This window comes from Rhincodon typus, chromosome 7 (assembly GCF_021869965.1).
Source record: "Rhincodon typus isolate 14 chromosome 7, sRhiTyp1.1, whole genome shotgun sequence".
Taxonomy (NCBI): domain Eukaryota; kingdom Metazoa; phylum Chordata; class Chondrichthyes; order Orectolobiformes; family Rhincodontidae; genus Rhincodon; species Rhincodon typus.
The window spans coordinates 39,808,105-39,830,672 of record NC_063338.1 but is presented as its reverse complement, the minus strand read 5'-3'; the positions used below and the strand labels follow the sequence as shown (position 1 = coordinate 39,830,672).

Below are 22,568 nucleotides of genomic sequence, written 5' to 3'. Positions count from 1 at the left end.
AAAAAATCTACGATTTTCAATTACACCAACAGTCTCGCAAAAGAAGTGCTGGCTCCAAAACCACTAAGTTCAGTACATTCTTTCCAAATAAAGGATGCTTTTGGAAGATTTACTTAACACATAAATTGTTTCAGTCCTTGATGAGCAAGTTTGAAATGTTTTACTAATTATGAATTACTGAATATATTTTTCAGCTTGAGCCATTAATTAACCTGCAGATCCACTCTTCTGGGGGGATGACAGTCTGTGAATGACTCAACCCTTTCAAATGTGTCATTTTGTATTTGCATCAAGTAAAAGCTAATAATGTCAGCTCCCGAAATAGAAAGGAATTGCTGTCAAATGTCACCAACAATAAAGTTAAAGGAAAACAATTGTACTGCAGTTCCAAGTGTTGAAATGCACGAACGTTTTACCTCCAGATTCAATTATTCAATGTTCTCCAGTTCCCTTCCAATACTTTAATGCCTAAGATTAATTTCTTACACATCTCTGGCAACTACATTTTAGCCTGGACCACGCCCCACTCAAGGTCTTGCACTCAGCAATCTACATTGCCTCAGTTTGGAATTCTCATCCTCAGTGCTACAGCTCTCCATTAGTTTATCCCTTCCCATCCCTGAAACCTCATACAGTGCTACAATCCATTCTTCCCCAAACTATCTGTTCCTCTGATTCTAGCCTCTTCTGCTGTTTGATTTGTGCATACCCACTGGCTTTACCTCACCATGAGCTGCTGTACCATCAAGTTGCCTGGACCCATTCATGTAGAATGCACTCCCAAATAGCTCAGACTTCCTCTCCTCTTGGAAGTACCTGCTTATAACTGACCTGCTGGGTCAAGATGCTAAATAACACTCTTAGTATCTCAAATAAAAACAGAAAGTGCTGGAGAAACTCAACAGGAATTTCTTACAGATTTCTATCAGCTGGAACCATCTGCGGAAGTATTTTTGCACTGCCTGCCTTCTTTCATACGAAACATTAAATCAAAGCTCTGCATGTTCTCTCAGGTGGATGTAAAAGATTCCTTGAGACTGTTTTGAACAGCAAGGGAGTTATTTTTGATGTCTTAACCAATATTTAGCTCTTCTTCAACATCATAAGAACACATCATTTAATTATTAGCACAATGTTGTTTGTGGGAGTTTGCTGTGTCTGAATTGGCTGTCACATTTCTTACAATATTGACCATACTTACAGACAATTAAATAGTTTAAAAGTGCTTTAGGACATCCTGAACTATATATATATGTAAGGCTTACACTTTTTTTGAAAAAAACATTAAAGCCACTGACATGGTACAGAATAGAGCCACACATGACCTCAAGGGTTGGGAAACCATATCTATAACGAGAGAGGAGATATTACAGCAGAGAAGGTGAATAAAAGATTTGAAAACTATAAAGGATTTTGATGTATGAGTAATTGACGAGTTATCAGTTCACCAAGAGAGCGATGACAGAAGAAAATCTTTTTAAATAAAAGCTGTTAGAGCATGGAATACCGAGCCTCAGTAAATGTTTGAGACGGAAATCAATATATCCTTTTGAAGAAAATTGAATATATGAAATAGAGGTAATCAAAGAACATGAGTGCAAGATCTTCATTGGAAAAACAAAGGGAGAGGTTAGAAGTATTTTTATGCAACATTTTATTATGACACATGATACCCAAATGGATTTTGTCATGGAAAAACAATCTAGCGTTTAAAAGTGAAATGGATAAATATTTCAATTAAAATTATTAAGAATATAGGAAACGGAAAGGAAATAGAACTAAGTGAATAGTTCTTTCACAATACATTCATGTGAATACTTCTGTGCTATAACTTTTATGATGCACACCAAGTCCCATTCACCCATTAACACTGTGCTCACTGGTCTTTATAGGTTCCTCGTCCAGCAATGTCTTGATTTTGAAAATGTCATCCTTGTATTCAAATTCTTCCAATGTCCCTCTCCTCGTAGACTGCCAGCCTTACAATCCACCAAGACATCTGTTGTCCTCCAAATTTGGCCTTTAGTGCAGGCTGGACCTTCATAGTACCACCCCATCAACTGTGTCTTCCATATTACCAGACACTGTCAACATTGGCCAGGGACATTTTTTCTATTTTTAAGTCTAGAAAAGGATTAATGATAGACTACTTTGCAATGTGTAAAAATCATATTCAAACACTTTACCTGGAGTCTATAAATACAATTTTTGTTTCAGGGCTCACTGGACAGCAATCAGGAATGGGACAGAGGAAATAATTGTTTGTATACTGCTTTTCTCAATCTCAGGTCATTGCTAAGTGCTTCAGAGCTAATAAAATTTTTTTTAAGTGTGTGTTGTAATGTATGAAAATCTGCAATGAGTACGCATACAGGAGAATCACACAAATACCAATCAGATTAACAATCAGATTTTAAAATTTTTAGCTACGTTGGCTTCGGAATAAACTTTTCCAGTACTTGCCTGCTCTTTTCCCAAACACAGTCAAAAAGCTTTGGTTTGAGATCTTTTTTGAAAGATGGCATCCTCAGTACTGCAATATACTTTCAGATAACTGAAATGTCCAATCTATATTAATGTGCCCAAGTCTTTAAATTGGGGCTTGAAACAACACTCTTCTGACTCAGAGGCATGACTGAAATACTCTTGTCAATTGCCCACTTTGGTAACTCAGGGACTCCAAGGCCAATTTCAAAACCTCAACTGTTAGCTTAGATAAAAAGTAGGTAAGGCAAAACGGTCTGCAATCTCCTTGACTTAGGATTCAATTCTACAAGCAGTGAACAGAGTAGTCTTAAGATCAAACCATCGTAGTTTGTAGAAATGTCATAACATTTATAATTATTGCTCACCTGCATAACTTTTTGCTGTATTTCCTCTAGTTGCGTACGTTTACTACGCTGTCTGCAGACTTCTTGGTATCTAGTATATTGTTCTCGTAAAGAATCCAGTAGTTTCACTACTTTGGGCTGAGCTAACAATTCGTCGTCCATTGGGGACCATGACATACCTCCTTCTAACCCATTAAAGCGGCGCTGTTGCAATTCTGATAGGAGTTCATGACCTTTAGAGTAATGCCAGAAAACATTTAAATACCAGTTCTCAATTCAATTTTTAATATACATACTACTTGTGTAAGTATTTCTTACTTCAAAACCAAAAAATGCAATTTTTGAAACACACTCATGTTAAAAGGCATTTGTTGGCTCAAAGGGAGGAGTTGGGCCAGCTATATAAGTATTATAGCTATGAAGCAGGTCAGCGGCTAGGAATTCTGCAGGAAGTACCTCAGCTCCTGGCTCCTAAAATCCTCTCCACCGTCTCCAAGGTACAAGTCAAGCATGTGATAGAATGCTCTCCACTTGCTTGTACAAGCACAGTTCCAAAAGCACTGAAGAAGCTCAACGTCATCTAGGACAAAACAGCCTGCTTGACAGGCAACACTATCCACCACCTTCAACATTCATTCCCTCCAAAGTCAAAACATAGCGAGAGGAATGTGCACAATCGACAAGACACTGTGGAAATACATTAAGCTTCCCTTGACAGTACATTCCAAATTTGCAATAAAGATGCATGGGAACACTACCAATCTGTAAGTTACCTCTAATCTGCACACCATCCTGATTTGGAATTGTATCACCATTCTGTTGCTGTCACTGCATCAAAATCCTAAAACATCATTCACAGCAGCATGCTGGGTTTACCCACTCCACATGGACTGCAGCAGTTCAAAGCAGCAGTTCACCAATGTCATCTTAAAGGTAATTAGGGAGGGACAATAAATGCTGTCCAGTCAATGATGCCCACATCCCACAAAACAAAAATTTTAAAAACTATTTTCTCAGGCATTATGCCCTTGTAAGTACAACAACTGTTGTTTTATGTGCATAATGCAGATACTACAACAAATCCCTTAGTGAAAAAGTCTTGCTGTTGTGAAACTTCTTACCAGTAGCATAACAGAGACTGTCCTAAGAGAGCTAACAGACATATTCGACATCTTGACACTACGGCAAACAAAGAAAGCACTAGTTTTGGAGATTAGCATTCTCACAATTTGCATAGTAATGAATTAACAACACAATTCAGATATCATTTGAATTTAATGTTTATATTGCACCATAGAAATGCCATTAAATAAAACAGAAAGTTATAGGTATCAATCAAGAAGTCAGTGCATTCTCTCAACACTTAACAAGATTTGACAAATTATAACACAAAAAAAAGTGATAATGACAGTTTGAATCAGAGCACAAAGAAGCATATAGTGAGCCTTATCTAAAGTCTATCCAATATAAACTTGTGAGTAACCATTGCTGAATCCCTCATGATCAACATCCAGGGAATTACTATTGATCAGAAACTTAAATGGACCAGCCACATAAGTATTATGGCTACAAAAACAGGGGCAGAGGCTGGTAATTCTGCAGCAAATAATTTACCACATGACTCCCCAAAAGTCTGTCCACCATCTACAAAACAATGTGGGATGATTTCCACTCCACCAATACTCAAGAAAGTCAGCACCATTCAGGACAATTCAGCCCGCTTGACCAGCAACTCATCCCCACCTTGAAAAATTTTCACCCTCCCCACCTTTACATGGCAGCAGCAATGTCTGCCATAAGATGCACTGCAGCAACTAACTGAGGCTTCTTTAACAGTCACTTCAAAATCTGTGATTCCTATCACTTAGAAGGTCAAGGGCACTGCCACCTGCAAGTTCCTTTCCAAGTCACACACCATCTTGAGTTAGAACCATATCACATCTCCTTCACTGTTAACAGGTCAAAATCATAAAATTCCTGAACAGCAATGTGGGAATGCAGTGGTTAAAGAAGTGGGCTCACCACCATCTTTTCAAAGGCAATTAGGGATAGGAAACAAATGATGACCTGTCAGCCAGACCCACATCCGAAGAACAAATAAAAAATATTAAATGCAAGGCAGATTGGCTGAAAAAGCAAAAGCATTTTGGTACAGCAAAAGGCAAAACATTTTTCATTAAGAATTATTACATAGATTCGAAAAGAAAGATTGGCATTTACATAGCCGCTTCCACAACTTCAAGAGTCCCAAAGCACCTTATAGTGAATGAAGTACTTTTGAGGTGCATTCACCCTTGTTATTTAGGAAATGCCACAGCCAACTTGAACACAGCAAGTTTGCACAAACAGTAACGTGACAAGACCACAAGATGTAGCAGCAGAGTAAGCCGTTCAGTCCATCAAGTCTGCTCCACCATTCAATAAGATCATAGCTGCTTGGACAATTCACAACTCAACATTCCTGCCTTTTCCTATACACCCTCGATTCCCTCATTGATTTGAAATCTCTTTATCTCGGCCTTGAATATGTTTAAATGACCCAGCCTCAACAGTCTCTGTGGTAAAGAATCCTACGGATTCAGAGCTCTCTGAGAAGAAGCTCCTCTTCTTCCGTCTTAAGTGTGCAACCCCTTAACAATTTTGACCAAGTAATCGGTTTTTATAATATTGATTGAATGATAAATATTGATCAGGACATTGGGAGCAACTCTTCTGCTCACCGTCAAAATATTGCTGTGGAAATGTTGATTTCCAGAATTGATGTAACTCAGTTTAATGTGTCATTCGAAAGGTGGCATTTCCAACAGTGCAGCATCTCCTTGGTACTGCAGTGGATATTAGCCTAGATTTTTGTGTGCAGCCATTTGACAGAAATGAGTGCTACTCACTGAGCCTCAACTTTTGATGGCCCCATTTAGGTTACATCTGGAGAGAGGGGGAAAGGAAGGTTGGGCACATGGGTTTGAGCTGCACAAGAGGACAAATTAAATATCCAAAATGAACATATGTCACCATAAATGCATCACAACAGGATACATCTATAAAGATACAATTCAAATGAACCAAAAATGTCTCTCAAAACAGAAAGCAATTATGGCAATATTGGGAAATATAGCCATTTAACGAAATAGAGGGCGCAACAAAAAGAAAAATTCAAAAGCAAGATACTGTGGATCCTGGAAAGCCGAGAGGAGAACAACAATGTTGAAATAACTCAGTAAGCCAAGCAGCAACTATAGGACAAAACAATCCAGTAAGACATCACAAGTTGAATCCTTAATAAACTCTAATGCAAGTTTTTTTTCTATTGATAAGCAGCTGCAAAACATTACTGCAAGTAGGAGCCAAAAATGGGGTAATGGGAACCAACATTGCTACATCATTGGAGCAGGTGCAGCCAATATGCCCATTTTGTCCAATTCTCATCCATTCAGAAGCTAAACTACCAAAAAATATTTATTTGCCATGAAAATGGACATGTTCTAAAAACATGAACACCGTAATTGAATTAATAGTTACGTTCGTTGACACATCCTACATGAACAATTCCTTTGTTTAAACATCGGAAAAGTTCAATGTCACAACATTATCTGAATGACAACATAGAGAAAAAAACACATGGGTGTATTATTTCATGAGTAGAAGTAATTGAAATCCCAAAATGAAATTTTTTTTTTAGAAAAGTGGCATTGATATTTAACTTGCAAACCAATGTGTAAACAACACAAAACAAATGCAGAAATAAAAATTGCATTACATTTTTATAGAGCTGGTCAGTTTACAAAGTTACTTGCAAAATTTAGCAATTTCTGTGGCAATTAACATGTTTTAAACACTTAACATTTATTAAGAAAAGCTACCTGTTTGTAAAACCGTTTCTGGATCCACGGAAGGAAGAAAACTGTATTCCACAGGTCTACCAATGCAAACAAAGTGTTAAACTTTCTAAATGCCATACAAGGTGTAAAATAAAAATCACAAATAAGCAATCCTAGAAAATAAAGTTACTGAATTGCTAAACATTTTAGAAGAGTTGAGATGAAACAACAAACATTGGCTTGCCCTTAGATGTGATCTATAAAACCCGATCTGGTGGCACTAAGAGGTACTGCATAATTTCTTATGTACAACAGCTCATTTATACAATAACTGTCCCAAGCCAATTCATAGGAGAATCATAAATAAAATTTGTCACTGAGACACACAAGATGATCTATAATCAAAAGCCTGGACAAAAAAAAGACAGGTTTCAAGAAGTATCTTTAAAATGAAAAGTGAGATGGAGAGGCAGAGAGGCATAAGGAGGGAATTCTAGAGTGTGTGGGTTGAAGCAATTGAAGGTATGGCCACCAATGATACAGCAATAATGATTGAATGCAGTCACTTTATTGTCCATGCAGAAAATAATCTTGTGTGCATTCTTGTTCGTTAAAAAGTTTCGAAGCAAATAATAAAGAAAAATATTACTGTATTATAGAAATCTAATTTTAATTAAAATGGTCTTCAAACTTCATGTAATAGAATAAGTAGTCAGTGGGCCCACCATAAGTAAATTGTCCTGTCCAGATATTAGTTCCTGTTCAAAGTTCTTTTGGAGATGGACAGAAGTTGGCTCAAGAGCTAACTTGTCCTACGTCTGGCAGATTACAGACTTTTCCCTAAGTGCATCAAGCAGTAATACTGACTGACATAGGGTGATCCTCATTGTTCATCAGACTTCATGAAAGGCGATCATCTCATTAAATACTCTCCCTGTCTGGTTTACGAAGTTCTGTAGCCTTAAAAAGGGATTCCATTCATAAGACAGCTGTACCAGGCAAAGCTTCCAAAAATGAGATCACTCTCAACTGTAGCAGTGCAAAATAAAAGTTTAACTGCTGTAGGATCTCCTCTAAAAATTTTGATTTTTTGATTTAGTACAGCCTTGTATATCATGAAAATGGAAAGTTATGGGTTGGACGAAATTCCCATAAACCTATTACAGTAATAAGGAAGGGAAAGGTCACAAAGGGACTTGAAAACAAGAAAAGCATTTTAAAGTCAAGACATTGTTTGACCAGTAACTTCAGATCAGCAAGCACAAGGGTCAACTAATACTTGCTGCAAGTTAAGACCATAGGTAACAAAATTTTAGATGGCTTCAATGATGAAGGATAGAGTGTGGGTGACCAGCCAGAAGTGTGCTGCCAGAGTCAGGTCAAGAGGTAACGAAGGAACTGATGAGGGTTCCTGAAGTAGTAGTAGTTTCAGATGATGAGGGTAGGACCTGGTTTTGCATTAGGCAGGCTAGTCAGGTTTGGCACTGGAAGTCTAAACCAGTTGCGGTGCAATACACTTCCAACTCAGTCTCACATGGGCTTCAATGGATGATGATGAAGGCCATATAAAGTTAAGTGGCCAAGGAGAGAAAAAGTAAAGTGACTCTAAGACTACGTGATGAGAAATTAGATGGAGATCACAGTTGAGTAGCTGCAGAAATGTGGCAAAAGGAGGGTCATAGGCTAGTTATTGGTATTTGGAAGTGCAATTGTAAGTGAATTTTCAGGGGCAGGTGCAGAAAGAAGTGATATGAATGCTGAGCGACACAAAGTAGTTAACAGAGATTGCCTTTTCTGGGAATGAAATTGCAGGAATATCCACACCCTATAAGTGGCAAGGTTAAGATGACAGTTGGGAGTGTGGATTGAGGAGTTTACATGAAGGGAGAAATTTACAGTAAATAAGAGGGCAGAGGAGAGAATGTAATGACTTGAGACGAAGAATGAAATCATTGAGGATGACAAGTGATTTGGAGCAGAGGCTGAGGGAGGAAAGTAGTGAATGCATCTCAGTGGAACTTTTTTAGTGAACTTGTGAGCCAGTTGCAGGAAACAATGACTCTGAAACACAGATGACAGGATTAGAATATGGTGAGATGCTGAAAGGAACAAAAAGTGGCAGGGGAATAGGGGGTCAGGTCAAGTTGTGAGCTTGTGATATATACCACGCAGCCATTGTTTTTGATGGGGTGAACGGTGGAAGATGTAACTAGGCAGGGAGGCAAAATCAAGGGGGTAGGTATCATCATCTGTGCAAAGTTGCTGTTAAGACCATGATCTGATGGAACCAACCACAATAAAGTTCATGGATGGCAGGGGCTTTATTCATAAGTGAATATACATTTTGAAAGGCAAATGCGTAGAGAGATGGTGAGAGTTAATCATAGAATTCCTACAGCGTGGAGACATGCCATTCAGCCCAACAAGTCCACACTGCCCCTCTGAAGAGCATCCCACTCATTCCACTACCCCTGCATTTCCTATGTCTAATCCACCTAACTTAAACATCCCTGGGCACTGTGGGAAATTTAGCATGGCCAAACCACCTAGTCTGCACATTTTTGGACTGTGGGAGGAAACCGGAGCACCTGGAGGAAACCCTACAGTCAGTGGCTGAGTTAAACAGGACAAAGATTGACAAGTGGATAAAATGGGAATGAAGTCAATGAGAAAATGGAATGGAGCAACTGCAGTTGCTACTGACAATGAGCCAGCACTGTGTATGTTGGTGCCTCCTTCAATGGATGGGGTAAGGTACAGAAGGAAGCTATAGGTTTGTCTAACAGGGAGTAAAGCCTGGGATAAAAGCAAAATACTGTGGATGCCAGAAATCAGAAATGAACACAGAGAACGCTGGAAAAATCAGCAAGTCTGGCAGTATGTGTGGAAAGAGAAAGAGAGTTAACATTTTGAGTCCAGTATGACTGTTCTGAAGAACATAAAATCATAGTTCTTCTTAAATGAAACCAAATATCATATGCACATTTTATTCCTACCTTTCTTTCTCCTGTTGATTGCCTCTCTCAGATCCATTATTAATTAGAGCCAGCTCATCTAGCAATGATGTTGATTCCTTTGTGAATTTTTCAAAGACCTGTGTTAAACAAGAAAACTATTTTGTCCTCAAAAATTCAGTTTGAAAATATTTCATTTAAACTGATATTCAAGTTAAAACAAGCTTGTGCAGAACGGATATCATTTGGATTTAACAATGAAAATCAAGTTAACAAAAAGCTACTTAAATTCATTAAAAGAAATGAAGCAAAAATCTGAATAATTCTTCTGAGTCACCAAAATCAAACTAAACATAAACATTCCTTGATCACTGCAAACTCAACAAGATTGCAGTGGGAAGGTATGATTCAACTGCGGTGGTGAACGTACATATCGACAATATCAGTAAAACAGGTTCGACACAGGGAGTGAGAGGAGCTGGGCATGAAAGTAATAAGCAGAATCTCAAAGAATGAAATCTCCGGATTATTAACAAATTGAATTAGGGAAATAAAATTACAAAAAATAATGCATGGCTCAAAGACTTGGGAGAGAGAAGTAGGTTAAAAACTAAAAGAACTACTGATGTTGCATATCAGAAACAAAAACAGAAATTGCTAGAAAAGCTCAGCAGGTCTGGCAGCATCTGAGGAGAAAAATCAGAGTTAACGTTTTGGGTCCAGTGACCCTTCTTCAGAACTGGAGAAGTAGGTTCCTCTTCATGAGACACAGGCAGCGATACTGGGGAAAGTAGAGGCTGTACCATTGGGATGGCGAACCTGATCTGAGCTGGGGCCAGTGTTCTAATGAGTACTATTAACTAAAGAAGTAGAGAGGGCTTTAAACTCAATAGAAGGGGAAGGGATCATGTAGAGAAATAGTGAATAAGTTAAAGAGAAATGTCAAAGCAATTAATTAATGTAGCAATAAAGGTCATCATTATCAGAGTAAGGCAGGAAGGGACAGTGATTGCAAGTTTAAGAGTTAGCCAGAAGATACCATGAGAATTTACAAAACTTTGTTTAAAAAAAAACTAAATTAAGTGCTCTGTACTTGAAAGCTTGCAGAATTAACAATAAAACAGATGAATTGTTTATTCAAATAAAAATTGACATGCAAGACTGGATAGTCATTGCAGAGGCATGGGGAGGGATTGTTCAATCTGCATGTAGACTGGGTGAATCTAATTAGTAATTAATGTTGCAGAAATGAATTCTTGGAAATGCATATGTGATGGTTTTCTAAAGCAGCATGTGAAGGAACAAGCTAGGGAATGGGTTATCTTAGATCTGGTATTGTGCAATTAAAATGAATTAATTACTAATTTTGTTGTAAAGAAGTTTACAGGAAAGAGTGACCATAATATTCACAATATGACTTTCATATTATAATAGAATTTAGTTTGAAAGTGATGTAGTTCAATTGAAACTATCGTATTAATTCTAAACAAAGGAAACTAATGGTCAAAAAGGCAAACTGATTCTGCTAGATTGGGAAACTACATTAAAAGATATCATGGTAGACAGGCAATGCCTAAAATTTAAGAATTAGCAAAGTTAACAAAAATAAATTTCTTTAATCACAAAAAGCCTCCCAATGAGAGTATTCCAATAGTAGCTAACAAAAGAAATCAAAGATTGTGCTAGGTTAAAGGACGAGGCCATGAGACCTATGAAGTTGCTAAAAAAAGAACTATGGTAAGCCTGAGGATTGGCACCAATTTACAATTCTGCAAAGGAAGACCAAGAAAACAAAGTAAAATAGAATGAAAGTAATTAGCAAAAACATAAAAAAAGGATTGTAAAAGCCTTGATAGGGATGCAAAAAGAAAAGTAGTGAGAAAAACAAATACATAACCAATGCATGGAAACTGAGGAAAACTTATCATGCAGATATGGAATTAAATACAGTCTAGCTCTATGCATCTGTTTTCACAGAAGATAATATAAAAGAACCTTCTAAAAATAAATGGAGAATCTAGGAAGTGGTGAAAATGGACATTGTAAGGTATTATATCAAAAAAAGAAATTACAGAAATTAAAGCAACTTAAAATAGATATTTCTCCTGGAATCCTGACACACTATATTCCAAACAGTGTGAAAAAGATGGCTATAAATATAGTAGATACACTGATGATCATCTTTCAAAATTCCATAAACTCTGGATTAGTTTCTGCAGATTAGGTAGTGACAAATGTAAACCCAATAGTTAAGGACAGAGAAAACTGGTAGATATTGACTTTTGGCCTAACATCAGTCATTTAAAGTTTTGGCAAACATCAATCATAGATAAAATGCTAGAAACTATAATAAATGATGTCATAGTAAGACACATAGAAATTAATGGTAGCATTGGGTAGAGTCAACATGGATTTATGAAGCCTGCTGTTAATATTTTTGAGGCTGTAACCAGCAGAACAGATAAGGGAAACTGACTGATATAGAAAATTCAGACTGTCTAGACAGTCAGACTGTTTACAAGAGGTTGGTAAATAAATTTAAAGGCCATGAGATTGAGGGGAATATGTAGTATCATGGATTGAGAACTGGCTAACTGACAAAAAACAGTGAATAGGAATAAATGGATCATTTTTGGCGTAGCACGCTGTGAACAGAGGGGTATCACAAGGATCAGTGTTTGGGCTCCAGTTAATCAGAATCTATGGTAATAATTTGCATGCAGATTAAATGTAATATTTCCAAGTTAGCTAATGGCAAAACTAGGTGAGTTGTGAGGAGGATGCAAAGACATTTCAAGAAGATTTGAAGAAGCTAAATGAGTAAGCAAAAGTTTGGCAGATGGAATATAAGGTAGAAAAAGACAAGTATAGACAGCAAGCGAGTCAAAAGGCAAATTGTACACTGACCTTTACTATAAGTGAATCTGAATATTAGAGAAAAGACATTTCACTGCAATTATATAAAGCGTTGGTGTATTACGTGCAGTTTTGGTTTCCTTAACCAAGGAAAAGTATATAAGTCATGGACAGAAGGCAACAAAGGTTCAAACCAATCCCTGGGATAAACAGATTCTCCTATTACAGACGAAGAGTTCCCTGGAGTTTAGAACAGTGAGAGGTTGTCACATTTGAACATACAAAATTCTTAGAGAAATCATTGGTGTCGATGCAGGAAGGTTGAGTCTCCTGCCTGAGGTGGGTGGTTCTTGAACCAGGATAGAGTAAAGGATAGCCATGTAACAATTAGGTGAAGAGGAATTTCTTCACTCAAAAGGTGATGAGTTTTGGAGATAACAAGGTGTAGAGCTGGATGAACACAGCAGGCCAAGCAGCATCAGAGGAGCAGGAAGGCTGACGTTTAGGGCCTAGACCCTTCATCAGAAATGGGGGAGGGGAAGGGGGGTCTGAATTAAATAGGGAGAGAGGGGGAGGCGGATAGAAGATGGATAGAGGAGAAGATAGGTAGAGAGGATGCAGACAGGTCAAAGAGGCAGGGATGCAGCCAGTAAAGGTGAGTGTAGGTGGGGAGGTAGGGAGGAGATAGGTCAGTCCAGGGAGGATGGACAGGTCAAGGGGGCGGGATGAGGTTAGTAGGTAGGAAATGGGGGTGGGGCTTGAGGTGGGAGGAGGGGATAGGTGGGAGGAAGGACAGGTTAGGGAGGCGGGGACGAGCTGGGCTGGTTTTGGGATGCAGTAGGGGGAGGGGAGATTTTGAAGCTTGTGAAGTCCACATTGATACCATTGGGCTGCAGGGTTCCCAAGTGGGATATGAGTTGCTGTTCCTGCAACCTTCGGGTAGCATCGTTGTGGCACTGCAGGAGGCCCAGGATGGACACGTCATCTGTGGAATGGGAGGGGGAGTTGAAATGGTTCGCGACTGGGAGGTGCAGTTGTTTAGTGCGAACCGAGCGTAGGTGTTCTGCAAAGTGGTCCCCAAGCCTCCGCTTGGTTTCCCCGATGTAGAGGAGGCCACAACGGGAATAGCAGATGCTGTATACCACATTAGCAGATATGCAGGTAAACATCTGCTTGATGTGGAAAGTCTTCTTGGGGCCTGGGATGGGGTTGAGGGGGGAGGTGTAGGGGCAGGTGTAGCACTTCCTGCGGTTGCAGGGAAAAGTGCCGGGTGAGGTGGGGCTGGAGGGGAGTGTGGAGCGGACAAGGGAGTCATGGAGAGAGTGGTCCCTCCGGAAGGCAGATAAGGGTGGGGAGGGAAAAATGTCTTTGGTGGTGGGATCGGATTGCAGATGGCGGAAGTGTCGGAGGATGATGCGTTGGATCCGGAGGTTGGTGGGGTGGTACGTGAGGACAAGGGGGATTCTGTTTTGGTTGTAATTGCGGGGAGGGGGTGTAAGGGATGAGTTGCAGGAAATGCGGGAGACACGGTTGAGGGCGTTCTTGACCACTTGAGGGGGGGATGTTGCGGTCCTTGAAAAACAAGGACATCTGAGATGTACGGGAGTGGAATGCCTCATCCTGGGAGCAGATGCGGCAGAGTCGAAGGAATTGGGAATAGGCGATGGCATTTTTGCAGGAAGGTGGGTGGGATGAGGTGTATTCTAGGTAAGCTGTGGGAGTCGGTGGGCTTGAAATGGATATCGGTTTCTAGGTGGTTGCCGGAGATGGAGACAGAGGTGTCCAGGAAGGAGAGGGAGGTATTAGAGATGGTCCAGGTGAACTTAAGGTTGGGATGGAAGGTGTTGGTGAAGTGGATGAACTCTTTTGGTTTTGGAGAGTTTTGGAACTCTTTACCTCAGAGGGTCATAGAGGCTCAATCATTGATTATACTTAAGATTGAGATTGATATATTTTGTCATATTAAAGACATCATAGGATATATGGAAATTGCATGAAAATTGTGAAGTAACAGATCAGCAATGATCTCATTGAATGTCCGAGCAGGCTTCAAGGGCTGAATGGTCCACTCTTGCTCATAATTCTTATATTCTTAAGATTGTTTTTACATTTTAATTGGTCTGTCCCTTCTGCTTTTATTTAACAATGCTATATTGCCATTTCTGAAGGCATGCAAGTGAAGTTGATTAATTATGATGTGGAATATTTCAGGTACAAATCAGTTTAAATCCAGAGTAGTTTTGCTGCCCTCTCTTCTGGCCTTAGTGGCTACTTTTATTGGGAATCTGATTTCATTACTGCTGGGTTCAAACAAAAATATAATTTAAAAATTGTTCAATTTTTCAGTTTAGGACAGCTGCTGAATTTTGTGGGAAATAGTCACTCAACAGAACAATTGTGCAAGAATGGAGGAGAAAGGAAGGATTGATTTGTAGTAACAATGCTGTAATTATTTATGTTTGCTACTTCAGAGGAAGATCAGAAGGATAATGGATGCCTTGAGGACGATAATCTAATCATAAAGACCAGTTTATTACCAGTGTTACTTACATTGAAACTATTTTCCATGCTCCCATGAGTTCTTTAAATTGTAAATATTTCAATCTTCAAAAGCTAAACAGATTACAACAGTCCAACAATGCAATTTGTTTTACATATATCTACTTCAAGAAGTTGTTGTCCTTGGTAATTTGAGAGAATTTTTAACAGGAATGCTTTGTCTATCTCCTTTCATCGCATGGAAGGAATTGTGCAAGGGTCACTGGAAATATTCGTCATTTGACAGAATATAAATGCTCAAAGTAATCTCACAGCAAACATGATGTGAATCATTGAGTTTACACAATGGAAATTAAAGTTAAAAGTAACACTTATTAGTTTCGTATATCTTTAAATTTGATTTAATCAACAAAGCGAACTGCCTGAAACAATAGTTTACCAACATTTTGCACACGTTTACAACATGCAGCAGAAGACAGCAAAAGCACAAACATTCTTTTTTTTCTTGACAGATGCCAGACCTCAAGCTGTGAGGCGATCTCTGCAATGCATGCATCGAACAATAAGCATGTTGAGTCAGCACTCTGCAATAAGACAAGGTCCCTTGGTGATTCTTCCACTGCAGAATAACAGCAATTCCTAATTGCATTGGGAAGTCACATTAATGAGAAAGGCTAGAATTGCATACATTATCAGAATTCCCAGAAGAAATGACAACGAATGCAATCAATTCATTGAGCTATTAAATTTATCAAGGGAGAATTCCAAGATAAAATTCAAGTGAAGAATAAAACAGCTAAGGCAGAAAAAAATGAAGCAACCTAAAATGCATCTTGGAAGGTAAGAAAAGATTCACATCACTCTCTAAATCAAAGTTGTATTTGATAAAATCTCTTGCTACAGACCTATGATGCATTGTGTAACAGTCTCTCAAAGGAAACAAATTCAGGTATGAATATTGAGCCAGTCCTTACTCTTTCATGCTGTTGAGATGCACTTATGTCTTCTTATAACAAACAAAAGTTTTCACCTGGACACACCGGTATTATCAAGGTGACAAAAGACTAATGTGCCTCCTTCTGAAAATCTATCAACCCCAGAAGAATTTATTTTTATTCCTTCATGGGACGTGGGAATTGCTGGCAAGGCCATCATTTATTTATCTCTAATTGCACTGGAAGGTGTTGGTGGGCTACCTTCTTGATCTGTTGCAGTCCTTGGGCTGTAGGGGCAATCACAGTGCTATTATAGAAAGGGAATTGCAGAATTTTCACTCAGCAACAGTGAAAGAATGGCTACATAGGTGCAAGTCAGTATTGTTTGTCCACTTGTAAGTGGCTGTGCTCCTATGCATCAGCTGTCTTTGTCCTTTGAGGTGGTAGAGGTCACAGGTTTGGAAATTGTGGTCCAAGAAGTCTTGGTGAGTTAGCGCAGTGCCTCTTGTAGATGGTACACACTGATACTAGTGTGTATTTGGTAAAGGGAGTGAATGTTGAAGGTGGTGGATAGGGTACCAGTCAAGTGGACCATTTTGCCTTGGATAGCGTTGAGTTTTTTTTTGCATAGTTGGAGATGCATATACCCAACCAAGTGGAAAGCACCCCTGACTTGTGCCTTGTAGATAATGGACAGGAATTGGGGAGACAGGAGCTGAGTTATTTGCTGCAGAATTCCCAGCCTTTGACCTGCTCTTGAACCACAGTATTTGTATGACTGGATCAGTTCAGTTTCTGGTCAATGTTAATGTCAGGATGTTGATAGCGGAGGATTTGGTGACGATAATGCATTGGAGAGGGTGGGGTGGGGAGGGTGTGGTTAAAATCTCTCATCAGAGGTAGTCATTGTTTGGTACTTGTGTGGCGCAACTGTTGCTTACATCAGCCCAAGCCTGGATGTTGTCCAGGTCTTGCTTCTTGGTTTCTGACATGTCATGAATGATTCTGAATATTGTACAATCATCAGTGAACATGTCCACTTCTGGCCTTGTGTTGGAGAGAATGTCATTGATAAAGAACCTAAGGATGTTTGGATCTAGAATACTATCCTGAAGAATTATTGAAATGATGTCCTTGGGCTGAGATGACTGACCTTAACAATGACATCTCGCATGAAGGAAGACGGTTATGACTCCAACCAGTTTTGAACTCCCCCAACCCCTCCGATTCCCAGTGAATCCAGATTTGTGAGGGCTCTTTGATGCCATATGTGGTCAAATGTCACCATGATGTCAAGGGTAGTGACACTCTGTTCAGCTTCCAAAACGACAGTCAACATGGATCATGGGAAACCTCTCTGCTGGCTGGAGTCATACTTGCACAAAGGAAGATAGTTGTAGTTGTTTGAGGTCAATGACCTCAGGTCCAGGATATCTTTGGATGGCATCCAGAGTGTAGTGTCCTAGGCCCAACAATCTTCTGCTGCTTCATCAACGCCCTTCCCTCATAAGCAGGGATACTTGGTGACGATTGCACAATGTTCAGCACCTTTCGCAACTCCTCAGATTTTGAAGCAGTTTTTGTCTAAATGCAGCAACACCTGGACCACATCCAGTTTTGGGCTGACGAGTGGCAACTAACAATCACACAAAGGTCACACAAAAGTCAGGCAGCGACCAACTCCAACAAGAAATATAATCTAACAATCATACCTCAACATTCAGTGGCATTGCCATCAATGAATCCTCCATTATCAATACTTTAGGGGTTACCATCAATGCTCCATTCAAGCTGCATGGCCATGCGGCATTGCTCCTGCTTCCAGGAGCTACCAATGCACGTGGACCTTGCATGTCAGCATAGCAGCAAGAAAAATTACAGGGAACATTGGTTATCATTGACCAGAAACTGGACCAGCCGTATAAATACTGTGGCTAGAAGAGTAACTCAGATGCTAGAAATTCAGCAGTGAGAACTCAATTTCTATCTCCCAAGTGCCAGCCTGCCATCTACAAGGCACAAGTCAAATGTGTGATGGAACAATCCCCACTTGCTGTAAAGGACAGTTCCAGCAACATTCACGTAGATTGACAACATCCATAACTAAACAATGCACTTGATTGGCACCACATTCACAAATATCCAATCCCTCCAACACCAACACTCATTAACAGCAGTGTGTACCATGTACAAGATGCACTGCAGAATTTCACCTAGGCTCCTGAGACAGCACCTTCTGAATTCACAACCACTACCATCTAGAATGATGAGAGCAGCAGATACAACAAGCTGCAAGATTCCCCCTCAAACATCTCACCATCCTGACTTGGAAATATATTGCCATTCCTCAGTGTCGCTGGGTGAAAATGCTTAACTCCCTCCCTACCAGCATTGTTAGAGTGCCTAGAGCAAGTATTGGCATCGGTTCAAGAAGAAGCTTACACCCCCACCTTCTCAAGAGCAACTGGAAATGGTCAATAACTGCTGGACTATGATGCAGAGGAGCTGGTTTTGGATTGGGGTGGACAACGTCAGAAGTCACACAACACCAAGTTATAGTTCAAGAGACTTATCATCTGACACTCCATTCACACCAACTGAATGATCTTTTGATCTCTCTGTCTATAAACTCTGGGTCTGTGTGCTCTGCTCTCTCACTGACGAAGGGGCTGTGCTCCAAAAGCTTGTGTGAGTTCAAATAAACCTGTTGGACTACCACCTGGTGTCGAAATGCCGGACTAGTCATCGTTGCCTACAACGGCTCCTGAGGTTTGTCCAGAGTGAATATTACATGAGTTAGCATGGAAGTGGGAGGGTAAAGAATGCTAGTTGGGGGTACAAGTGGCATAATTTGGGGATTATAAAGGGGTGAGAAACAGCGTATAGGTTAGCACAGGAATCATAAGGACTAGGGTCGTAGGCACAGGCGTACGTAGGCGCACAGGTGTTATGGGGGATGAGCAGAGTGCAATAAGGTGGCACGAAGGTTTAAGAAGCCACGGGTAGAGCGGCAGAGGGGATATAAGGTTGCATGGGTTGGCATGCACAGGGCATGGGGTATGTGTGCTTGTGGGTATGTGGGGGCAGGGAATGAAAATGTATTTTTGCTTTCAAATTTTTTCACTAAATTACAGTACAGTGTGTTGTCTGCCCGAAAGGATTACTTTAACCTTTAACCCAGGCATTCTTCCCATGTGTGACAGGCAAAAGGCAGGAAATCGACTCAGACTTTATTTAAACAAATGCTTCTTTATTTAACACTTTAAGTACCAATACTCAATACAAAACATATATTTGTGGCAACATTTACTTTTACTTCATCTAACTTAACTTCAACTTTAACTGGTTTTATTTAACTTCATCTTACCTTAGCTTTAACTTAATCCACATTTAATCCTAACTCCTACTTTAACTCTAAGTTTAGCTTGAATCAAATACCACCTCGGTTCAAGTGATGTGACCAACTTTGCTCTCAGTGTACATCTTGCATCATGGTTCTTTGTCTTCACTGAAGATACTGTCAGGTCGCATACTTCTCAACTTTTGGTCACATAGGCTACTCCTGTGAAATCCTTTGTTCTGCTAACTTTTATACAGAATGCAATCCCTCTAGAAACTTGTCTGGCACTCAACCAATGAATTGATCAAACCCTGAACACATTGGCTGGGATAAAACAATGGAGTGTTACTGGTTAAAAAACTCCCAAATGTTAAAAAGCCACATTCCATGCCCTATATAAGGTGGTATGGTGCCAGTCTGTCGAGCAGAGCACATGACATCCGCCTTATTTGGTAAATGCAGGAAACTGCAAGTCACAGCTTACAGGTAGGTCACAAGATGTTTTGCCTGCAGTTTTAACCGAGGTCAGAGTTTAAACTAGCTTGACCAAATTCCCAGGCTGCTTGCTTGCAGTTCTTAACCATTTCTGCTGCTAGCCACCTGAGCACAAGTGCCAGTTCATGGAGGTATGCCTTGAATCCAAACCACAACTTGCTTCAGGGTTGCCTGGCGCCACCTTCCAGGGAACCTCAGCATCTGGGGTTGAAAATATGACCTTACAAGTCAGTTTGTCCCAGGTCAGGTTTGTGGAGCCAGGAAATGTTTTGTCTCAGGAGCAAAATCAGGGTCTTAAATTCTAAATCAAACCTCTTATCTGCAATTTCCTTCTACACTCATTTGACATACATCTCCAAAAATCAAGTCAGATAATTATCACATTGGAAGATTGAAACAGTATTCGGACCAAGTTTTTAAAAACTTACATAACGGTTTAGATTTCTACCCCAACTGTCCCAAATTGAGTACCCCCAGTTCAACACATGTGCCACCACTGTCTTAAGCATAGACAGCCTGGGTCAGAACTCTGATAGTTCTGAAGTTCTTGAGAATTATAAACACCCGTACAAGAATCTACTCCCCACTGTTATTACCTTTTAGTTTACCTTTTCTCAAAATAAAACTATTGTTTGTCTCATAAGCAATTGATCATATTACTAGAAGGAAGTTGCCTTTCACAAGTAATCATTTTCCAGAGAAACCTGGTCCTTAAAGGGGTCATCACCAGAACAGAAGCACATGGACCATCACACCTTCCATTCATTAGCAGAAAATTGAATTAACTTGAAAATACATTCCTTCATCAGCACATGCTCAAAATCATTGAACTCTCTCCCTAACAGCACAGTATGATTATCTTCAACAGACAGGTGACAGCAATTTAAAAAGTGACTCACCATTACATTTCAAAGCTGTTTTAAAGTGGTAAACTGAATTGTCCACTGCATTTTGTGACAGTTCACGATTCAATTCGCTTTTACCAAAGAGGTCATCTGAAAAATTATTTTAAACCATTTGCTCCAAATAGGTGATGGCTAAAGGACCAGGCACATTGCAGATTTTGTTTCTTATTTTCAGAAAATTTATGAGATCACAGTCTCTTAAGTAATCATTTTAAAAGAACAGTCATTATTTATCTTAACATGCTTGTATTTTGTGCATTTTGTAATTTTAGAATATCTGTAGCTTTACAATACTAACCAGTCTTTTATTCAGCCAGTCTATGTGATCATACAAAAGTGAACCTCCAAATTCTTCAGTTAACTGGCATGGTTCTATATAGCGTGTAAGCTTGTTGGCAGACACCAAAATTACCTGTTGACAATAGAAATAAGTTAGCTAAGTAAACATTTGCAGCCCTCCCATTCTGTCTTTTTAAAAGCCTAAATAGCTATACTATATAGTATTTACCTGATAACCCAGTCAAAATTATAATTGAAATTTTTGTGCATAATCTGTTTTTCACTGAAGAAAATTCTACTAATGACTCAATCTATGGAATCTCATGAGTATACTGTCCTCAAATCCATATAGCTGAATGATACCAAACCACAAAAAATTCAATCTCTGGTTTAACATAATCTGATTTAGATTATCTTGATCCAAATTTACACTATTGAATTTGCTAGACTGGCTCCATTGTTAGTCTCAGCAATCTTCAACTTCAAGTTTATGTTACAATACAAGAGTCTCAAAATAAAAACCCCCAACTCCAGGTCATAAAAATAAACCTAACTTAACTGGAGCCTCAGAAGCCTTCTGGAAAAGAAGCACCATGCAAATAATATCATGTGTTGACCCAATTAGAAGGTTTCAGATTCTGTTGGACTCTCAATCTTCAGCAATAAAATTGTAAAACACACAATTATATGACCAGCCATATAAATCCAGTTAGTACAAGGACAGGTCAGAGGCTAGGATTCCTTTAGTGAGTAAATCATACGCTGAAATCCTGGGGATTACTATTGGACAGAAACTGAACTAGACCAGCCACATAAATCCAGTTAGTACAAGGACGGGTCAGAGGCTAGGATTCCTCCAGTGAATAAGTCATACGCTGAATCCGAAAAAACTTGTCTAACATATACAAGACATATCAAGGGTGTGATGGAATACTCTCCACTTGCCTGGATGGGTACAGTTCCAATAACACTCAAGAAGCCTGACACCATCCAGGACAACACAGGATACTTGACAGGCACCACACCCACAAACATCCAATCCCTTCATCTCCAACGCTTAGTGAGAGCAGTCTTTACCATCTACAAGATGCATTGCAGAAATTCACCAAAGATCCTCAGACAGCACCTCCGAACTCATGAACACCTCCATTTAAAAGGACAATGTCACCAGCAGAAGATCCCCTCTAAACCACTCACCATCCTGACTTGGAAATATATCACCGTTTGTTCAATGTTGTTGGTTTCAAATGCTGGAAGTCCCTGCTTAATAGCATGTAGTTCGACCTACAGCACATGGACTGCAGCAGTTTAAGGCAATTCACGACCACCTTCTCAAGGGCAACCAGGGACAGGCAATAAATGTTGTTACCCACATCCCATGAGTAATTTAAAAAAATGGAAGATTTGTCCTTTTAACAGCTATTTAGATGTTACTACTTTAACCACCTACCCGTTGGAATCATGTCGGCACTGAAGTTATTCCAGAAGACACTGTCAAGTATTCAGGAATGCATCATTTTTCATATGGACAATATCTTAATCCACAGTTCAACAAAAATATGGCCAGTGAGCAAGAGAACATAGAACATAGAACATAGAACATTACAGCGCAGTACAGGCCCTTCGGCCCTCGATGTTGCGCCGACCTGTGAAACC

General features: G+C 39.6%; 1 protein-coding gene across 2 annotated transcripts in view; it reads right to left on the bottom strand.

The window, feature by feature from the left end:
• sestd1 (SEC14 and spectrin domains 1) overlaps positions 1-22,568 on the bottom strand; it is a 136,782-nt gene that overhangs the window by 43,967 nt on the left and 70,247 nt on the right. For both annotated transcript variants that reach the window (XM_048599507.1, XM_048599508.1), the window contains 4 exons: positions 20,932-21,045; positions 9,646-9,743; positions 6,692-6,747; positions 2,853-3,064 (listed from right to left, as the gene is read on the bottom strand). In XM_048599507.1, coding sequence (XP_048455464.1) covers positions 2,853-3,064; positions 6,692-6,747; positions 9,646-9,743; positions 20,932-21,045 — 480 coding nt within the window. The remainder of the gene's footprint in view (positions 1-2,852; positions 3,065-6,691; positions 6,748-9,645; positions 9,744-20,931; positions 21,046-22,568) is intronic.